Source organism: Artemia sp. Qi Xiang Cuo, chromosome 12 (genome assembly GCF_049724085.1).
Source record: "Artemia sp. Qi Xiang Cuo chromosome 12, ASM4972408v1, whole genome shotgun sequence".
Classification (NCBI taxonomy): domain Eukaryota; kingdom Metazoa; phylum Arthropoda; class Branchiopoda; order Anostraca; family Artemiidae; genus Artemia; species Artemia sp. Qi Xiang Cuo.
This window is the reverse complement of record NC_142805.1, coordinates 28,748,138-28,769,018: the sequence shown is the minus strand read 5'-3', so window position 1 is coordinate 28,769,018 and position 20,881 is coordinate 28,748,138. Positions and strand designations below refer to the sequence as shown.

Sequence of the window (20,881 nt, the reverse complement as noted above, 5' to 3'; positions counted from 1 at the left end):
TATTTTTCAGTTAATTATCCCAGGGGAGGGAAACCAGAAAAAAGCGATTCATGGTTCGCTCAGATTTTTACTTCATTTTCCTGAACCCTTATCGTTTTCACAGGCCTGTGTATTTTCGGCCTTAGACTATTTGAAATTATGCCAAGGGGCAATTTACTTTTTTATCGAGATTTGGGATTGTTTCCACAGATGGAAATTAAGAGGCTAGTGCACCCAATTTTTCACGATGGCTGGCATCATCACATGTGCCAGAAACTGATTCTCTGCTCCTCTCAAATGTAAATTCGTGAGAGCAAGAAAATTTTTGTTTTTAATTTGTGCTGCGCACAATCAATTTCTACGAGTCCCGAGGACGACATCCTGCAATTATTTCCAACAGAGGAGGAAGAGAAGCTGCTGAAAGATGAGGAAAACTTCATAGTACCCCACTCTACTCGGCAAGGCAGAAACCCCCCGCACGGCAGGAGCTCTAATGAAGAAATAAACCTGGAAGACCAGAGCAAGATACAAAAGAAATTTAGTGTTTATTTTAATTTGATTTTGTGTCTTAATTTCCAGCCAATCCAGCGGGGATGTGGGCCATTTATCTTAGGAGGGAAGTGTTGGAACCCTTGGTCCCAATTTTTTCAGATAAATGTCCCTCCCAGATTCATTTCTTTTGGCCCCTTAATTATTTTCCTTCCTTAAGTAACAAATATTAATTTTCCTTTTATTTTTGACGCCATTTTGGGTCCTCTTAACTGCGTACGTGCTTAATAGACCACGAGGTGAAGAATTGCGCAGTTAGGGAGGTCGGCCAGTAAATTAGTAAGTTCAAAGATTGGCTGGAAAGATTCATTACCACCCTAGTAACCCCCGCCGCAGCACGCTGCTAGCGGGCTGGGAGGAAAAGTCCATTTTTTAGTTAGTTCTTTTATACAACGTGGAGTGATTACAGTAAGCTTTTTTTTTACTATGTACTCTTTTAACTTTTCAGCCTAGGTCGAATCTAAAAGAGTTGGTTAGATATCTTATCGGTAAACTTTGACTTTAAATTTGGCCATCGACCATGCGATCACGTTAGTATACGGAACCGTTGGAGTAACCGCGGAAATCCCACGAATTTGGGGCCAAAGAGGAATCCTCCCCCTCCAGTATGTGGCATAGCAACTCTTTGCGCCATTTTTGCCTTTAAAAGTGGTGACCCCGCACGATAAACCTCCAATATGTCGGATATAGTGTTTTGTGAACACTGGTCTTTAAATAAATTATTTTTTTCTCTCCCTGTGGGCAATGAACAGAGTCATTGTAAATTCAATACCATTTTGACACTCTCCAACAACTTTCACCAGAAGCATGAGACTTTAAATCCATATCTTACAACCCAAATTTGGATTTACTGTCGGGATTGACCTAAATAATTTAAGGGTAGAAAGGTGCAATCACGGGTACAACCCAGTCGTTACTGTCAAAATACTATGGGGCTATCAATTGCGTCCTCAGTACTTTTTCTTAGTTTCTTCCCCTTGCTTGATCTTGTCACTAGTTGTATGGACTTGCCACGAAAAAATCAATCATAAGGAAAACTAAACTAATAAATAATTAAAAAATCATATGATGGTTTGGACTACAAATAGATTGCACGTGACCCTTTTCTTTCTGATCATTAATAAGGATAAGAGAGTTTTATGGCGCATCTAAAATTAATTCCTATCCATCATAGTTTATTGAAACGCAATTGCATTAACTACAACAATTTGGCGTTAACACAAAATTAATTTAAGTTACATATATATATTATTACCAAAAAGTTGGATTTATGCAATAAAGTCAAATGGCCTTCTTTTGACAAAGCAGCAACCCTTGTAACTGCAAAACAAGCAATAAAAAACATAATCGGTCACAACTGACAGAAGTCCAAAATAAGATAATTTCTTAAACGACATTGGCTTGACATACCATATAGAGATAAAAACACGAGCAAAAATGGGGTTTTTGCAAATTGTATTTTGTTTAATCAAGCTAGCTTAATTTCGCATGACAAAGGTATTGTCCATCGCTACAGAGAAGCTGTTGAAATTTATAAATGCCAACATTTAGGTTTAGCTTTGAACAGGGATTCAGGTGATTTAAGAAGAAATGAATCGTATTTCGGTTTTCTCAAAAGAGAAGCCGCTACTTTAAAAGTCCCAGATATAAACCTTGTAACACTTTCCAAATCACTTAATTAGACACGTCAACAACCCCTTAAGTCTCAAAGAGTGTCTGCGAGGAATACAATTATTAAAATCAGGAGTCAGGTGACGTAACCCTCAAATTCATTCAATGCTGTTTCGATTTGTTTTGAGTGAATGAATGTTTTTCTTTTATTTCTCCGTTATTTCGGTAGTTTGTGTAGATGGCAGTTAAATTTTTAATTACTTTTCGAATCACGCATATTTGCGAAAGACTCAATTCTATTTTTTTTAGGTATGCTATTTTAATTATTGCAATTTTTTGGCTTTTATTGATTTTTATTCATCTTTTAATTTATTGGTTTTTTTCCTTTTTTTTCACATTCACATTGACTTTCCACGTTTTATTTCTTGGTTTGTTCTTGGGAACTCGCATTGATTATATTTGTTCGTTTTGTGCTGAAAAAGAGAGGCGTTTGTCCCCTCGATATATTCGCTTTGTTGTGTTTTTTTTCAGTATTTTCATTTCGCGTTTAAAAACCCCCTTTTTTCTCGTTTTTTTTTCTCTAAGTCCAATATAAAGCGACGAGACAACACTTCAACACAATAATCTCCAGTATGGATAAGCTTTAATCTTTTGTTGATGACAAAAGTTTAACTGAAGAACCATTACTCCATGTCTATAAAAATATTTGTCACTAATTCAGACCCGGAGTTAACAAAAAAATGGTTAATTTACCCGACGTTACGAAATACTAATAACAAATAAGCGGAAACAAGCTTAAAACTATTTGAATTCTAGAGACTTCATTAGAAAATATCGTGAATATTTATCCCGTTTTGATTTGGCTCTGGATAATCCTCTATTACCAAGAAAGAATTGCGACTATTGCATAAAAAACTAGCGTTAATAAAAATTAATAAATAAATGAAATTAATATAAAGTTAATAAATAAAAACCTTGAGTTAATAAATATTTTAAAACAATCCTGAATTATTTTTTTCCTTTAGATCAAATGCTTTCCTCTCGAAATTTTTTTTCGAGAGGAAATATAATTCCGTCCTATATTGGACAAAAGATCCTATAAAGTTTTGTGTTTGCGGTTAATTACTAGTTTTTCATAATCCTACAAACGCAGGTAGACATTATTCTATTATTTGAAACGATATTTTACTCATTTATGAGTGAGGATGAGCATTAAGCTGAGGCTCAGTATGAGTAGGCTGCGAAGTAATAATTTTACTTCCATTGGAAACTTTTTTTTAATCAGTTTCCGCTCCTTTTTAGTTAAAACAAATTTTAGAATACTGGAAAATTAAACATGGATATCACTATTTACAGCAATTTGATAGGTGGAAATTGCAAAAAAAAACAAGCTTGGAAGAAATATTTTGCTTCATCGATTTATTGCATCACAAAAACTGTCTTTGATTATCTTTGATATCGTAAATTCATTTGATGTATATGTGATTCATTGATTAAGTGCATAGATCTAGTTGTTGATTAACTACATGTAGCTACTGATGAAAATTTATTTGAAAATTAAATAGTTATAAATAGTTCTTAACTAAAATATGTTATCTGTTGTTCAATTCTAACTACAAATAGTCATAAATCGTTTAAAATTTGTTCAAATTTATAAATAAGTACACTGGGCTACTGGGATCAACAAATTTAATAGTTAAACATCTTCTTTTCTTTCTTGGTATATTCAGCGATCATCGGACTTAGAAACTTGTGAACTAAAAATTTTATTCAGAATATAGGTCATAAAAGTTAATGTTTTCAACTAATTTTCAAATCAGAATTAAGCGGATGACGAAAAGTTGCAATAAAATTCGAGCAACATAATATAGATATAAAATTCAACTATAGAAATAAAATTTCAAACAGTTATTTTATTCTAACTATACAAAAGCATACAGTTTGTTTGTTTGCACGATAGACCAATTCCTTAAGCAATGCCTTCATCATTCAATCATGATATAGTTTTTTAGTCTTAGGTATGATGTAGATGGCATTGTACTATGTTCAACAAATATATTTGTTCAAAATTTTTTCCTTAGTACCGAGTTTCGCAAATTATACCACAGATTAACAATCTTCAGGCCATTCAAAATCCAGCGTAAACTTGAACCCCCCTCTCCTTCCTACCGAAGTAAAAAATCACACAAAAACATACACTTTCAAATTATAAAGGTTAAAAGAGATCTTTTTCTTAGTTGATTCTCCAATATCCTCTTCAATCAACATTTTGGGCACTGCTTTTACATCTACTCTTTGTAATTATCGGGTATCACTACGTCGTTTGAAAGTTGCAGTCGGCGAGGAGCTAGCATATCATGCATAGCATATTCATAAGTCCATGCTCTAGCAATCTGGACAAAACGATTTCTGTCATTTGTATATAGTTTACCAATATCTGGCTCCATACATACCTAAAAATAAATTTTAGAATAAAAAATGACACCCATAAACCTACAAATCAATAAATCTTTTCTTTTGATGCCATGATCTTCAGGTCTCAGTTCTCCATAGGTGACGGAAAAGTTTGATTACACAGTCCTATACATCATTACCTGATAAAGAAAAGATATAACTTCGTCCTCTCGTTTTACAGTGGGGGAAAAAAATATCCAAAGAAACAAAAAAAAAACATTTTAAGGAAACTTAATTATAATGGCAGACATTTTTCGTCTTTCAATGGGAAATAAAAATATAAAAAGAAAAGAAGATAAACCAAAACACATTAGAACAAAGATAAAAGAAAAAACATAAGACAATAGAAAAAATTAAATGAATGCAAGTTGTTTCTTTTATAGAAGTGTTGTTTGGATTTTGACGATTGGTCATTTTTATACAAGAAGGTTTCTATTGGGGTTTTTTGCCATTACCCCAGCCACACAGAAAGCACCCAATCCTAAACAGATCAAGTTAGAAAATTAATTTTAGGACAAACCCTTTCCTTTCAAAAAAAGAAAACGCGCTCTTATATTGTCTTCGAAAAAAAAAAACATAATACCCATGCATCTGCACATGCATATACGGTATAATAACTAAAATTGCTTAAAGTCCAACAGAAAAATAATTATATACTAAAATCAAGACTTGTAGAGACACACTTTTAAGCTTAGAAAAATACCAACAACGGCTCTGTCTAGACTGCTGTATTCGGTTGTAACAATACCATGATGGACACTTCAAGGATCCTTCTCTTTAATAGGAAATGCTGTATATTTTGTCTTTAAAATACACCTTACCCAACTCTAAAACTCCTCCTAAAAATAAATTTCCCTACTGTCCAATTTCTGTATTGAGCAAATATCTACAAAATTCTGCGCTGTTAATGACTAAACCCTTGGTTACTAAAAGACTGCGCATTTCCCCCCCTTTGAAAGTATAAACTCAAGGCAATTTTCAGCGAAATCTTTTATTATTTTTTTTTTTTCATTCGGTCTGAGTGTTTCCATTTGTATTGATTTTTCAAATGTGAAAATATCAATAGGAGAATACGTTGTATTTTAAATCAAACACAGTCATTTATAATTCTGCCTTCCACTGAATGTGGACATCAAGCAGTATAGTTTGTAGATTTTGTGCAGTGGTTTCTTGTACTTTTAAAAGGTTCATTAAGGATATACCATCAAAATGTAAGCTAGTAGCCTACATTTAATGTACAATATTTTTTTAAACCAGGAACAGAATAACAATTTTAGAGCACATATGTACAATTTTAGTTCTCTCTGAATATATTTTACAAGTCATTTGGTTTTCAGATGCTCACAAGGAAGCATATATTTTTGCATTTTCTGTGCTAGTAGCCCTAAGGCAAGCGAGTATATCCCCATATAGAGATTATGTACAGCCAGTAGGTTTCACTAAATGGCAACGGATTTTATATATAGGATGGTGATAATACTTTGTTCTGTCTCACGGCAGGGGTATTCAGTTGAAAAAAAAATATAGTTTTTTGTAGGGGGGGGGGGGCAGGTTGGAGGACCCGTATAATTTTGTGTTTGGGAGAAGGGAGAACATCCTTTTTCTCCAGTTCTCTCAAAGGAGGGTACACTTTTTTTTTTTGAAGTCCGTCGTCCGGTTGCTTGTTGGCTAGTTATCTATCGATTTCCGTCTTCATCAAAATTGAGGTTGGTTTTCTTGTAACAATTGGATTTCAATAAAATTCGATTTCAGCAACAAGCTTACGGCTACAAGGCAAAACCCTTGGCTTCAATTTGAGAGATCTGGGATGAATTACATTTACAAATATAGGAAAATATCTTGGGAACTTGAAATAGCAGATTTCTGTGGAGAAGTTTAAGGATCGTACTTAATTTTGAGGTAAATAGAAAGTAAATAGAAAGACTATGTGTTCAAGCAAGGACTGCGATATATGAGCAATATATTTACCAATTGTTTTGATTGGTAAGTAAGCATTCGTGAGTTATGGTTAATACTCAGTTAGACGAATCAGCACGTTTTTCCTGAATGTTGCAAAAACTACAAACGCTGAATTCGCAATAGAGTGAGAAAAATTACAAATATGATCGCGGTTCACACATTTAGAGGAAATAGTATTTAACTCTCTCATTTAAACTGTTTTATCCGGGAAGCACGAAACATTCATTTTTGATTAGGCTCTCCGTTTTAACCGAAGGATGTTGTTGATGCGCTTTGAAAACGTGCTTCAAACATTCTCTGACCGGTCACGCATTTTTCTACGTCATCCAAGCATGTTAGGAGAGCTGAAATATTCCAACCAAAATACAAACAAGAAATAGATTAAGCTAAAAAAATCATAATTCACTAAAAAGTAAACAATAATTCAGTTGAGGCAATGTTAACAAGCTTTTGTAATTACTAACTTTGTTTTAAGAAACATCCCTGATAATTACTAACTCTATTCAATCTCACAATTCGATTTAAGTTTTCTGTGGTAGATGGGAGAATGTATAGACACTACTGCATGTCCTATGAACCTGGTGTGCATTAATTACCCAGAGACAAAACGTTTGAATCGCAAGCATGACCTTACATTTAGGAAATTTTACTTGGTTGCCATTGGACTACCCGACTAGTTTTACTCAACCATCTGGTGTACATCTCCTAACGCCACCTAATTTTTGCCACCTGGTGCACATCTTGGAGCGCCACGTGCTCTGCACACTTCCATCACATATGCCACACTTTGGCCACGCTTGGCACACGCCACCTGTTGTACGGGATTTCTGAAAGTTGGCACCCCTCAAAGTTTGAATCGTATTATGCATTGAATTACAATTCGGTTTAAGTTTTCTTTGGTAGAAAGGAGCATATATAGACACTACTGTGTGTTCAATACAGCCAGTGTACATGAACGACACATATACAAAACGTTTGAATCGTCAACATGACCCTAGGGTAAGTTGAAGGTTAATTTTGTCGCTCTAAAACTATTTGTACTTGGATTCATTAGGTGACGCAAGAACATACTTCACATATTTCAGCCTACTGTGACACAGAGCACCTTCGAAAAAGTGAGACTAATAGCTAATGGACAGTTAAAAAAAAAAAAAAAAAAAAAAAGATAAAAGAATGAAGATTTTTCCACGGAACAAGGCGAAAAATACCTTTTCAGCAAGTTATTTCTTTACTGTTTCTGAGAAAGGGGATCAAGCCGCAGGGGTTGGGGAACTCCTCTACCCTTATCTTCCCCCTCTTCCGTGAAAGAGACTTTGTTAAATGTTAAGTGAATCTTTGTTCAACAAATTATTCTGTTTTAACACTAGAAAAAAAGAGCTTTCACTTACATCACAGAAGGGGTCAGTCAATAGGCTTTGAATAGATACTAATACTTTTGCAATTGAGAGGGCAGAGCTCCAATTGACACCGAGGCAATCAATACCAATGTGGCCATGACGAGAAACATTTGGGTGGAAAATTTTCGTCAAAAATCTTGCAACCGGAGGACGATGAGGATACCTAAACGGAGAATTAAACTATTAAGCAGCCATTTTGGGACAGATGTAGAATGATAACTTATAATTATTTTAATCTTCAGATTAGTAAAAAAAATTCTTAAGACATATACCATAATAAGAAAATGGTCATAGACAGCGCAATAGCGCTGCCTAAGTAAAGAAGTGTGGTTTCTTACCACAGACCAAATTCAAAAAATATACACATAAGTAGAAAGTGGTTTCATAAAAAGACAAGTGGAGGCAAGTTTTTCAAAACCCCCAAATTAAGAAATTTACACGAAAAGTAGGGAGAAACTGAAAAATTAAGACCTTTCGTGGGTAAAGGGCCAGGTTAGAACCATTTAGTAAATCTTCCTCCGTTTTTTGGAGCACCCATACTTCAGAACCATATTTGACCACTGCCACCACTGTAGCTCTCAATATTCTAATCCTGGTTCGCAGACTTATATTCCTATTCTTCTAAACTTCTTCAAGTTTGAAAAATACCTTGGGCCTTGGCTATTCTACTTTTAAATTCTTCACTACATCCACCGTCTTTACTAAGAATACTACCAAGGTGAGTGAAGCTATCTGCTTTATCGATATTTTTGTTACACAAAGCCACCTTTTCATCTTCACTTATTCATAGCCTTAGCGACTTAGACTGCCAAAAATTTCCAATTTCGCAGGTGGAGAGGCGATATTGAATTTAACAGAATGACTCAGAGCATATTAAAAAAAGCATATTCAGAGCATAATAAAAACATTGTGCTGACTTCGCAACTAGTTGAACCTTCAATGTAAATATTTAAAATAACCTCAGATAATTTCGGAGACCACACTGCCTTTCCATGACGATAAATAAAATCAGTTTACTATTGATGACGGTCACTGCATATGTGACCGAAATATCTGGTATTTTTGTGAATTTCAATCACTATTTGTGAAACACTGTCTATTAAAAGATTTGATCCCTATTTGAACTTTTATTTATCGTAAAATAACCTTAAATACGTCGAAAATAAAATATTGATTTTTTAAGCAGCTGAAAAGACCTAATGCATCAGCTCGGAAAACTCATCAGTTCTTACTAGAAGGTACGGTGGTACCCCCTCAAACTCCCTTTATTGGCACAAAATCATACCAGAACACCAAAACAGGTTAACTAATTTGCACAAGTTTCTAACGCATCAAACTGGAAGATGACCGTCCTCTGAGAGCCTGTTCTTACTTGGGCGTCATTCTCCGGACATATTGAATTGAATTTTTCGCATCTTAAAATGTATTGGTCCACCCCAATATAAGGTAAACCTATGAGCAAAATATGTCAATCCTTCATCACCAAAGATGACCTTGGTAAAAGAGGGGATTGAAAAATAGAACAAACACATATTGACTTTGCAGCCAGTTTTGTTGCCAAAATTGTTGGCATCATTACAGACTAAAACTTAAAAATATTATTTTAGACCCTAATTAGTACTGTGTATCTATACTAACTTTTCATAATCATATCGAGGTAGCTATCGTTTACTATAGTAACTGCGAAACTATGTCATAATGATATATTTTCATTTATAATCCCTTCGTAAGCATATGGAGACAAATCCCATTACTCTCAAATGTATCAGGAACAAAAATAATGAAGACAAATTATTTTTTTGGCCTAAAATACTTATCAGGAACCAATATCAAGCACAACAACTATGAAAAGCTCAAAATCCCTCATCGACAAAGATGACAACGATCTAACGACCGAACGTTACTCTCAAGTCTCAAAATTGCCCTAGACTTCTAATCCTAATTTTTTTCTTTCAATGCATACATTTAAGCTGGTGCTGATAACCCCTCAATACCTTTTAAATAGTTTATATCATGAAAGAGCTCAAGACTCGCTATTAAATCTTATCGAATCTAGATGACACTATATAGCTATTGGTCTCTTTTCATTATCAATTTGAAAAAAAAAACACTTTCCAAATAAGTCGTTTTGAAAGAAAAGTTAAGATCCATATTAAAATTAAGACGGGCAAAAATAAAGCCATTTAATATTTAAAATTATTAATAATTAATAATTAAAAATAAAGCCCTTTAATAATTTAAACCTAAAAGGACCAGAAACTACTATAATAGAATAAATGAAACCCAAAACAAACAGATATTGAATAAACAATCATATCCACATTCAGATACTAATACAGACGAATGTATAAGCCTACAAAAAACAAAATTAAATCAAATACTCAATTCAATCTTAAACCGAAGACAAATTACTACAAACAGTATTTATCTAACAGTATTTTACTGGAGTTTTGGGAATCCCTTTTCGTGCCTTTCTTGAGCTTGAGCTTACAGCTTTTTTGAGCTTACAAATGAGGTTGAGCTTTCTTGAGCTTACAAATAAACCGAAGACAAATTACTGCAAACAGTATTTATCTAACAGTATTTTATTGGAGTTTTGGGCATCCCTTTTCATGCCTTTCTTGAGCCTGAATAAATCTAATTAAATGCGAAGAAATTCAACCCTCAAGAACAAAAAACTACATAATAATGATTAAACAATGAAAGACAGGCGGCACTTATTGATCAAGTTCGCTATTGACATAGCGAACTTGGAAGACTTCAAGAGAATAGTTTCCATTCTCAAGCTACTGAAAAGACTACAGTTTATCCGAGGACTTGAAAAAATATTCCTTTAAAACTTAGCCTTAAAATCTCCTACTAAGATTACCTGAAACAGGCGTCCCTCAGCGACAATTTTATTCCTTTAAAAATGAAATATTAATAATAATAATAATAACAATTTATTTTTGACCCACTATACAGAAAATGAAGTGGAGTAACACAAGAAAAGAAAAAAAAAAACACAAAGATACATTTAACAACAACACAATAAATAAATATTACACTCAATGCGCTGTGGCTACCCGGATAAGTGGGTGGTTAACACCCAAAGTAGCATAAATGTTCTCTTAAAGACGGCTACTTTGTCTGTCAAAACAATATCCGGAGCACCGAAGAACCACGTAGTCTGTCTACTACTGTATCTAAAAGGCAGATACGCCAAAAACCTGCAGTAACAGGGATACATAATTCCAATATCACTAATAGCCTCTGGTTGAAGCAGGATGTGAAGGCCAGCTGGGAAGAAAACCGCATGGTCACAAAAACTCGGGTAGAATTTAGCCAGTGCTTTTCTGTTATATCTTCCCCTGGTGGGGACAATTTTCGTGTACCCCAGTTTCAGCTTCTCTTTAATATCACTCAATGCCCGGAAACGAAATAACGTAAGCGATTTCCAAACATTGATCTCAAGCCATCGGAAAGATTCAACACTTTTTACAGAAAATAAGCCGCAATCAAGCGGCAAAATAAAGACAAACTAAAGTCACAAAAAAGCTGCAATGGATAGTAGGGTAGTAGTGGATAGTAGATAGAAGTAATGTAAAACAGTAGAGACTCAACTGTATATCCGAAATTCTCTAGAAACTCTTATTGGTTTCCCTTGAGTTCTTCCTTGAGTACTATTCATGATTTGAAGTTTTTAGATAAAACCAATAGACCTTATTTATAGAGTACAAAGTTACTAGCAGTACTCGGGCTATTAGTTTCTTTCTTTTAGTATTAGTTCGTTTTAGTAGTATTTTTTCTTATTGCCTATGCCATGTTCGAATTATTTTGACACTTCTTTTAATGAACCTCTTTGGATTTTTACCTTGTCTTATATTCATATAACATAATAAGTTTTTTTAAGATAATAAATTTATATATACTTTTTTTAAAATAAATATACTGTTCTGTTAAATTAAACTTATATAACTTTATCAATAATATAATTTATATTTATAGTTTGTAACGTACAATAGAATTTAAATTTATTTCTATATATATTATACATATATTAAAATTATTCATATAAATATTTCAATTATAACTTTATGTTATAATGATAAACTTCTTTAAATCAACCCCTATGGATTTTTGGTCTTGTCCTATGTTTGGATTTTGTGCTTGGCCTTATATTTTGGTCTTGTCTTGTGAGTTTTGTACCACTCATATAATTCTGGGAGCAAAATAGCAGTAAAGCATTTATGCCCTAGTATCCAATGATGAACATTGTGATACATAGCTTATTCTCAATTTTTATAAGCTCAAAAATAAAGATAAAATATTTTTCAAAGTGCTGTAATTCTTTTCATTTTTCAGTTTTTAGCTGTTTGATTTTCTGTTCAAGTCCACCAAATCTTTATATTTTCCACTCTATGGTATACTTTTCGTCCTATAGAAGTATAGATTTATTAGATAAAAAGAGGAAACTCACACGGGGGGTAGGTAAACAGAAAGGTAGAAAATTCCTCCCATATAAGGACTTTCGTCCGGCCCTTGAATAGCTGCTATCCAACGCGTTAGGGAGCTGTCCCATAATGGTTCACCTTTAATTCCTTCAGGAGGGTCGGCTTCCATGCCTAGATATAAAAGCTGTCTCAAAATAGAAAGGGTGTAATAATATGATAAAACGCACAGCAGATCCATATATGTCACGCAATAGATAAAGACAGGGCAAGAAAGAAAGAAAACGATAAAAATGTGGTTTTTAAAGGCCAAACGAAAATACTGAAAGAAAACACAAAAAACGAAAATTTCGAGACAACAACCTCCTCTCTTCTTCAGCTTGAACATAATAATATAATTAAGGAAAATGCCGAAGAAAAAAACAAAAAACAAACGCGGAAAGTCAATAAAACCAATTTAAAATCAATGAAAAAAAGGACAAAAAGGACAGGGTCCTTTATAAACTTCTATAATGTGTATATAACAATATATATATATATATATATATATATATATATATATATATATATATATATATATATATATATATATATATATATATATATATATATATATATATATATATTGTTATATACGCATTATATACACATTATAGAAGTTTATAGTAAAGAGGGAGGCTTCGAATAGGCCTTCCAACCTACGTCTGTCCAATCTAGATTTTTTTCTTCTGAAGGCTATGTTTCACACTGTTTCATATGTTTTATGTTTCATATATATATATATATATATATATATATATATATATATATATATATATATATATATATATTGTTATATACGCATTATATACACATTATAGAAGTTTATAGTGAAGAGGGAGGCTTCGAATAGGCCTTCCAACCTACGTCTGTCCAATCTAGATTTTTTTTTTCTGAAGGCTATGTTTCACACTCAGAGAAACATATTCTCTGAGCTGATTTCAGAAAAGTTCATTAACTAACTCAACTACTTTCTTTAAAAGATTGAATAATATGTGATTAAAAAACAATTGTTTCTCTTACACCCTTCCACTTCAATGTAAAAAGCCTAATTGAATGCATCGCTGATCAGATATTTATGTGGTATTTTTTAGGCGGGAAGGGGCACAAATTCTAAGACATGTCTCTAGAAAATGTAATACAAGTTAGACATTATAAGATCAAGGGGGGGGGGATGATCCTAAAAATCACTTTTAGTGTGCAAGGCAATTTATCCTCAACATTTAAAGCGAAAAGAAGAGCCTCATAGAACGATCTAGCCCTAATCTTAGATACCTGACAATTGACTAGTTTGAACAAGGCCGTAGCCAGGTCATGATATATACTACACATCGACAAATATTTCTGAAAGAATATTACCAGTAAGCTCATGCCGAGTCCTTCTTTTAAAAGCCAAATCCCTTTGATAGTTCTTATGAGATGTGTGGAAATCATAGAAACAGTAATGACACGGAACACTTCTGAAAAGGCCGGAATAAATTCTAAACCACAGATCTTCATCATAAAGGCTACCAAGCCGCACAAATATGGGGTTGAAAAACGGCCACCTACAAGGAGAAGAAAAAATGTTAACTATACAAAACAACTTCGTTACACCAACGGCTCAGATCTTTGCTCAGGCTTGTCAGTCTTCCAAGAAGTTATTTCACTTAATTGGTTGTGCAGCCATAAACTAAACAGTGTGCATCAATTATAGAATTCTGCTATAGCTATGTATCTACTCTTTACCATAGTTTTACAAGTTACGATCAACCCCCTACAACAAGTATTTTAAAGGATGAACCCGAAGAAAAAAAAAACAAGTATTTCAGAGAGACCAAATGCTCTTTGATATCAAGTTAAAAAAACACTAGTTTCAGAACAATAGGAAACTTTAAAGAAAACTGTAGGAATTTCTGGTCGTTTCGAGTTTGAAATTTAACAAGTATATGTGTCTGCTGATCTTGAGTTTAAAATGACCTTTACTTTTCTTTGAAAAACTTATTTTTTGGAAAGTTTTTCTTAAATTAATTTTTGTTCGTTTTTGATTGCAAAAAGTTTCAAGTTTTTAAAAATTACTTATTTCAAAATCAAACTTTATGCCAACCTCAGAGGTTTTATTATCTGATGTTTGAACTATTTTAAACAAAATGGCTATCTCAAAATTTTTATTGGGTGGGTTTGGGGAAAAGGGCGTGGGGGGGGGGGGGAGTTCTAATTAACCTTCAGTCTCTTATGACTCTTTAAAGTGAACTGGAACTTTCTGTTTTCAATCAAATGAGCCCTCTCTGAAGTTTATATGAGCATCCCTTCTATAAGAACTATATATATCCCCAGAGTATAACTTACAACGCCTGACCCTGAGCCCTGGAAGGATGTGTTGACACCGGAGTTTTAATATCTGATAGTTGAACTATTTCTAACAAAATGGTCGCCTCAAATTTTTATCGGATGGGTTAATCCAACCGATAAACCCATAAGCGTGGAGGGCGGCAGGGGCTAGTTGCCCTCCAATCTTTTTTCACTCTGAAAAAATGAACTACAACTTTTAATTTCCATCCAAATGAACCCTCTCTGAAGTTTGTACGAGCATCCCATTCACATGACCCGTCTATGGCCTCAGGAATGAACTTACAACGTTTGCTCCCGGGCACGGGAGATATTCTACTGAACCTAAGTTTTTAATATTAGACTATTGACCTGTTTTAAAAAAATGGCTATCTCGAAGTTCTTATCAGATGGGTTTGAGGAAAATAGGGCGTAGAGAGGGGGGCTAGTTGCCCTTCGATCTCTCTTGATTCTTAAAAAGTGAACGAGAACTTTCAATGTCCAATCAAATGAGCCCTCTCTGAAGTTTATACGAGCATCCCTTTCATAAGAACCCTATACGCCCCCAGGACAACACTTAAAACGCCTATCCCCCGGGCCCTGGGGGGAGTTTTTGTTATCTAATTTTTGAATAATTTCCAAAAACTGGCAATCTTAAAATTTTTAGCGGATGGGTTCGGGGAAAAAAGGGCGTGGGGGGGAGCTAGTCTCTTGACTCTTAAAAAGTGAACTAGAACTTTCAATTTCCAATCAGTCAAATGAGCCTTCTTTGAAGTTTACACGAGCATCCCTTTCATAAGAGTGATACATGCCCTTAGGGCATAACTTAGAACGCCTTTCCCTGGGCCCTGGGGGGTTGTATTCACACCGGAGTTTTTCTTATCCGACCTTTGAACTATTTTTAACAAAATTTCTATATCAAAATTTGGATCAGATGGGTTTGGAAAAAGAAGGCATGGGGGGGGGGGGCTAGCTACCCTCGGATCTCTTTTGACTATTAAAAAGTGAGCTCAAATTTCCAATCAAATAACCCCTCTCTGAAGTTTATACGAGCATCCCTTTTATAGGAACAACATATGCCCCAGGGCACAACTTACAACGCCTGCCCCCGGACCCTGGGGGGTTGTGACGACACCTGATTTTTGTTATCTGACTTTTGAGCAATTTTTAACTTGATGGCTATCTCAAAATTTTTATTGGATGCATTTAGAGAAAAGAGGCGTGGGGGGGGGGGGCTAGTTGCCCTCCAATCTCTTTTAACTTAAAAAAAGTGAACTAGAACTTTCAATTACCAATCAAATGAGTCCTCTTTGAAGTTAATACGAGCATCCCTTCCATAAGACCCATATATGCCCACAGGGCATAACTTACAACACCTGCCCCCGGGTCCTGGGGGGTTTGTCGACAGCGGAATTTTTGTTATATGATCTTTGAACTATTTTTAACAAAATAGCTATCTCAAAATTTTAAACGGATACATTTTGGAAAAAAGGGTTTGGGGGGGGGGGGGGGAGCTGGTTACCCTCCGATATCTTTTTACGCTTAAAAAGTGAATAAGAACTTTCAATTTCCAAACAAATGAGCCCTCTCTGAAGTTTATACGAGAATTCCATCCATAAGAACCATATATGCCCCCAGGGAATAACTCATAACCCTTGCCCTAAAGAATGTGGGGGGAGTGTCCGGCTCAAACATATAATTTCCAGAACTTTCAACTACGTTGAACAAAATGGCTATTTCAAAATTTTGATTGGATTGGTATGGGGAAATGGTGGGCATGGATGGGTTGTAAGTTGCCTTCAAATCACTTTCGACTATTAAAAGGTGACCTAGCCATTCAAATTTTCATCCAAATGAGCCCTCTTTGATGTTTCTACGAAAACACTTTCTGTACAAAACTTTATATGCCCCCAGGGCCTAACTTACAACCCTTGCCCTGAGGGCTGTGGGGGTTGTATCCTCAAAGACCTAATTTCCTGAATTTTCAACTACGTTGAACAAAATGGCTATTTCAAAATTTTGATCGGATGTGTTTGGGGAATGGGTGGGAGCGAGAGAGGGGGGATAGTTGCCCTCCAATCATTTCGACTATTATAAAGGGCATTAGCCCTTTGAATTGCCAGTCAAATGAGCCCTTTCTGAAGTTCCTACGTCAAAGCTTTCTATAAACACCTTAAAGGCCCCTAGGGCATAACTTATTTCCCTTTCCTTGAGGGCTGTGGGGGAGTGTCCTCCTTAAAAACATAATTTCTATCTAGAAATAAACTACGCTGAACAAAATGGCTATCTCAAAATTTTGATTGGATGTGTTTCGGGAAATGGTGGGCGTGGAAGAAGTGTTAGTTGCATTCCAATCACGTTTGACCCTTAAAAAGGGCACTAGAACTCTCGATTTCCAATCGAATGAGCCCCCTTTGAAGTTTCTACGACGACCCTTTCCATATGAAGTGCCTCTGGAAAAAAATAATAAATAATAATAAAACATTGGAGCTATATGGCCTTTACGCTATCTGAAATTGAAATATATTCAGATTATAAAATCAAGTTAAAAAGATAGTACGATAATACAGCACCTTATATGAGTGAGCAAAATATCCGATGGTAAAATATTCCATAAATATCAATTTATTATTTCACTTATTGCGAAACAGACGGTCACTGCAATCCACAGTAATTTATTCTAAATTTAATCCGACTTAAAACACATATAGATATTCATAGGTCAAATGTCAAATGAGCCGGTTTATATATGTATATATATATATATATATATATATATATATATATATATATATATATATATATATATATATATATATATATATATATATATATATATATATATATATATATATATATATATATATATATATATATATATATATATATATATATATATATATATATATATATAATTTTGATATACATACCTTACGCATAATTTAAACGCAGTGCGTATTTTACTAATAAAGAACTGTCAATACTTAGATATAAATACGTAGTAGACTGAAAATGCGCACCACGTTTAGATTATGTTTAAAATATGTATATCAAAAGTATTCTTTAGAATCGAGAAATTTATTTTCCCATTTTTAGTCCATTTTTAAAACGTATTTTTTTTTAAAGTTTTTTTAAAAAAGTATTTTCACATCTATTGAATAAAGATAACAACAACTGGATAAACAAATTTAAAATTTCAGCGAATAGTTAAGTTTTTTTCATTGTTATTATTAATGCCACAACACAGAATGTTTTCGCTTGTTGTGCAACTTTATTTTTGAAAGTTCTCAAAGTTGGCCTGTCAAAGTATTTTAAAGTTAGGTCTGCGTAATTTAGGCTTATTTTACAACTTTTCAAATACTTCTAACTTTTGAGTTTGCAAAAAAAAAAAAAAGTTTTAATTTATAAATTTTAGGCAGCCATCATGTCACCTCTGCTTTCCCACATGCTTCCCCACAAATTCTGAAGAACATTTTCTGGAAAGTATTTTCATTGAAGAATAGCTTTTTTGGCATTTTCATCGAAATCATTGAAAAATCACAAATGTGACCCCCCCCCCACCCCCTAAATGTTTGTTAACTGACATCACTGTAAGCAGCGCCCTATTAATTCCGAAAAGGCTTAGCCAGATTATACAACAGATCGATGAGTTTCTTCCTTTTTTGCTTAAGCAAATTTACAATTTCAGCAAATAGTTCATTTTTTTTTTTATTGTTATTATTAATGCCACAACACAGAAAGTTTACGCTTGCCGTGCAACTTTTTTTTTGAAAGTTCTGAAAGTTGGCCTGCCAAAGTATTTTAAGGTTAGATCTGCGTAATTTAGTCTTATTTTACTGCCTTTCAAATGCTTCTAACTTTTGAATTTGCAAAAATAATAGTTTTAATTTATAAATCTTAGGCAGTCATCATGTCCCCTCTAAAATTGTTTGCTTCCCCAGAGTTTTTAAAACAAATTCTTTTGGAAAGTATTTTCATTGAAAAAAGCTTTTTGGGCATTTTCATCGAAATCATTGAAAAAATGACAAATATGACTCCCCCCCCCCCCCTGTCCCCTAGAATTTTGTGAATAGAAGTCAAAGTGAGCAGCGGCCTACAAACTCCGAAAAAGCATAGCCAGATTATCCAAGAGATCGATGAGTTTCTTCTTCTTTTACTTACCTCCGAAGAACGTTTTCTCGCCACTGCTCTGGAGTTTGGAAATTACTGATTATATTCAACCATTTCCGACAAACATTTGATGCGACAAATAGTGATATATCATCAAGATAGGAAAATATCTGGATTAGAACTGAAAAAATGAAAGCTTAATCAATCTGTTACAGTTTCGATATCTTCGTAAATCTATAGGATAAATGTATGTCCTTCACTAAAATTATATGCTCGTCTTCAGGTATTAATAGTAATCTAATAATAAGTTTGTAGAGTGTAATCTAACTTACTAAGGTAGAAGCAAGATCGCGTATCCAGGATCAATTTTTAAGCTAATATAAGCTCACAGAATTCATTTTACGGCTAACTTCCATTAATACTTTAAGTTCCTTAATACAAAATGCACACCTAGAAATTACATTAAAGCTCTTTTTATTACAGTACGTTCAATGTTAGAAATCTCTTACGGTTTTTCTATGTTTTTGGGATCAAGATAACGTAGAATTTTCTTGTACTTTTCCGTTTTGACTGTTTTGCTTTGTAATACTCAAATTTGCTTGAGTACTTGTACATCTACAATTACGTTACAGCAATGGGAATTACTATGGCAATAAAAATTCTAAATCCGGTAATTAAAAAAAAACTCGAATCCTGTAATAAAAATTACCAGATTCGAGAAACAACATTCAACCATCTACTAAATGAAACAGATCGGCTGTAAAGACTTAAAAGAAAAAGCGAATGCGCGGATTAGCTGACCTAATTTTGGACTTCAATTGCAGCCTTTCATAGTCGAATAGAAATGATTATTTCACCTTATTAATCATTAACCATAACCAAACCAAAGAAGGCGTGGATGATTTCCCATCTAATGATTGGCTCATTAACACCAAAATCAGCCTATTATTTTTTCTGTTTTATCTTTTTATTTTTTACAGGACTTAACCCATTTGGCGTTTGAATAAGTTAATTATCGTTGTAGATTTCGGCACATTGTGAAGGGGAAAAAATCTGGCATTTTCTTGACAGTTTCTCTGCTGTCTTTCATATTCAAAAACAAGCAAGATATGGCTACTCTTGTTACAGAAGCAATGCTTGTTCCTTACACTGAGGGTAGCTGCACGGTTGCAGCGGTAGCTGTAACCGTGTAAAGGCCGAACCAAGGCCTATAGTCACTAAAAATTTAAAAACGCGTTAAAAAAAAAAAAAAAAAAAAAAAAAAAAAAACAACTAGTAAGTGAGAAGAATTGCCATTTCTAGCTGATTCACGAATGGTAACTATTATCTCAATTAGTCTTAAAGTAAAATGTTATTTTAAAAATGTATTTATGGGCATTTCGAAAAATAGCCTGAAACCTCTGAAAATAACCTCGGGTCAAAACAAAAAGAACACCGTCAGAATTGTCATGACGGAAAGCCCTATACAGGAAACTTACAATCCCCTAACTTGAATAAAAAAGAAAATGACTTTTTTGCATGGATAGCAATGATGTGTCTTCTTTTTATTCTCAACTGCAAGCGGGGCACTTGAAAATCATAAAGAGCTGTTTCAGGGCTCATTTTAAAGAAAATTGCTGAGTCTACTGCCTTTTATAACTATCAAAACACAATTTTTAAAATAAAATCATTTTTTACCAAAAAACTACACCTTAGTACTTAAGTGATGTAAAAAGGTAAGTAGAGAAAAGGTAACTTTACAAAAAAAAACTGACTTAGAGGGGATATGCCAGGCTTAACGGATCGATGTTACATGTTTCATTACATAGAAAACAAGCAGCTTGACGGGAAAAATAAAACCAAATTATTATTATTATTATTGTCCTAGGTAAGGTGAGTAGGGCTTCATTTTGTAAGCCCAGTTGAAATCATTCAAGACCTTGTTCAAGTGCTTGATTATCTCAATTACTAAAGTGGGAAAACAGGTCTTTTTTTCTTCTTTCGTTTCACTTTTTTCTAACCAATCAATCACCCCTAACACATTATATAAATTATTATATAATTTAT

At 33.9% G+C, this 20,881-nt stretch overlaps 1 protein-coding gene across 1 annotated transcript in view; it reads right to left on the bottom strand.

Moving 5' to 3' along the window:
• Positions 1-2,752: 2,752 nt before the first annotated feature.
• morgue (modifier of rpr and grim, ubiquitously expressed) overlaps positions 2,753-20,881 on the bottom strand; it is an 81,165-nt gene continuing 63,036 nt past the window's right edge. Inside the window, exons 6-10 of the mRNA XM_089097491.1 lie at positions 18,887-19,016; positions 13,778-13,965; positions 12,409-12,553; positions 7,941-8,112; positions 2,753-4,592 (exon numbers count right to left, since the gene is read on the bottom strand). Coding sequence (XP_088953617.1) covers positions 4,428-4,592; positions 7,941-8,112; positions 12,409-12,553; positions 13,778-13,965; positions 18,887-19,016 — 800 coding nt within the window. The 3' untranslated portion in view covers positions 2,753-4,427. The remainder of the gene's footprint in view (positions 4,593-7,940; positions 8,113-12,408; positions 12,554-13,777; positions 13,966-18,886; positions 19,017-20,881) is intronic.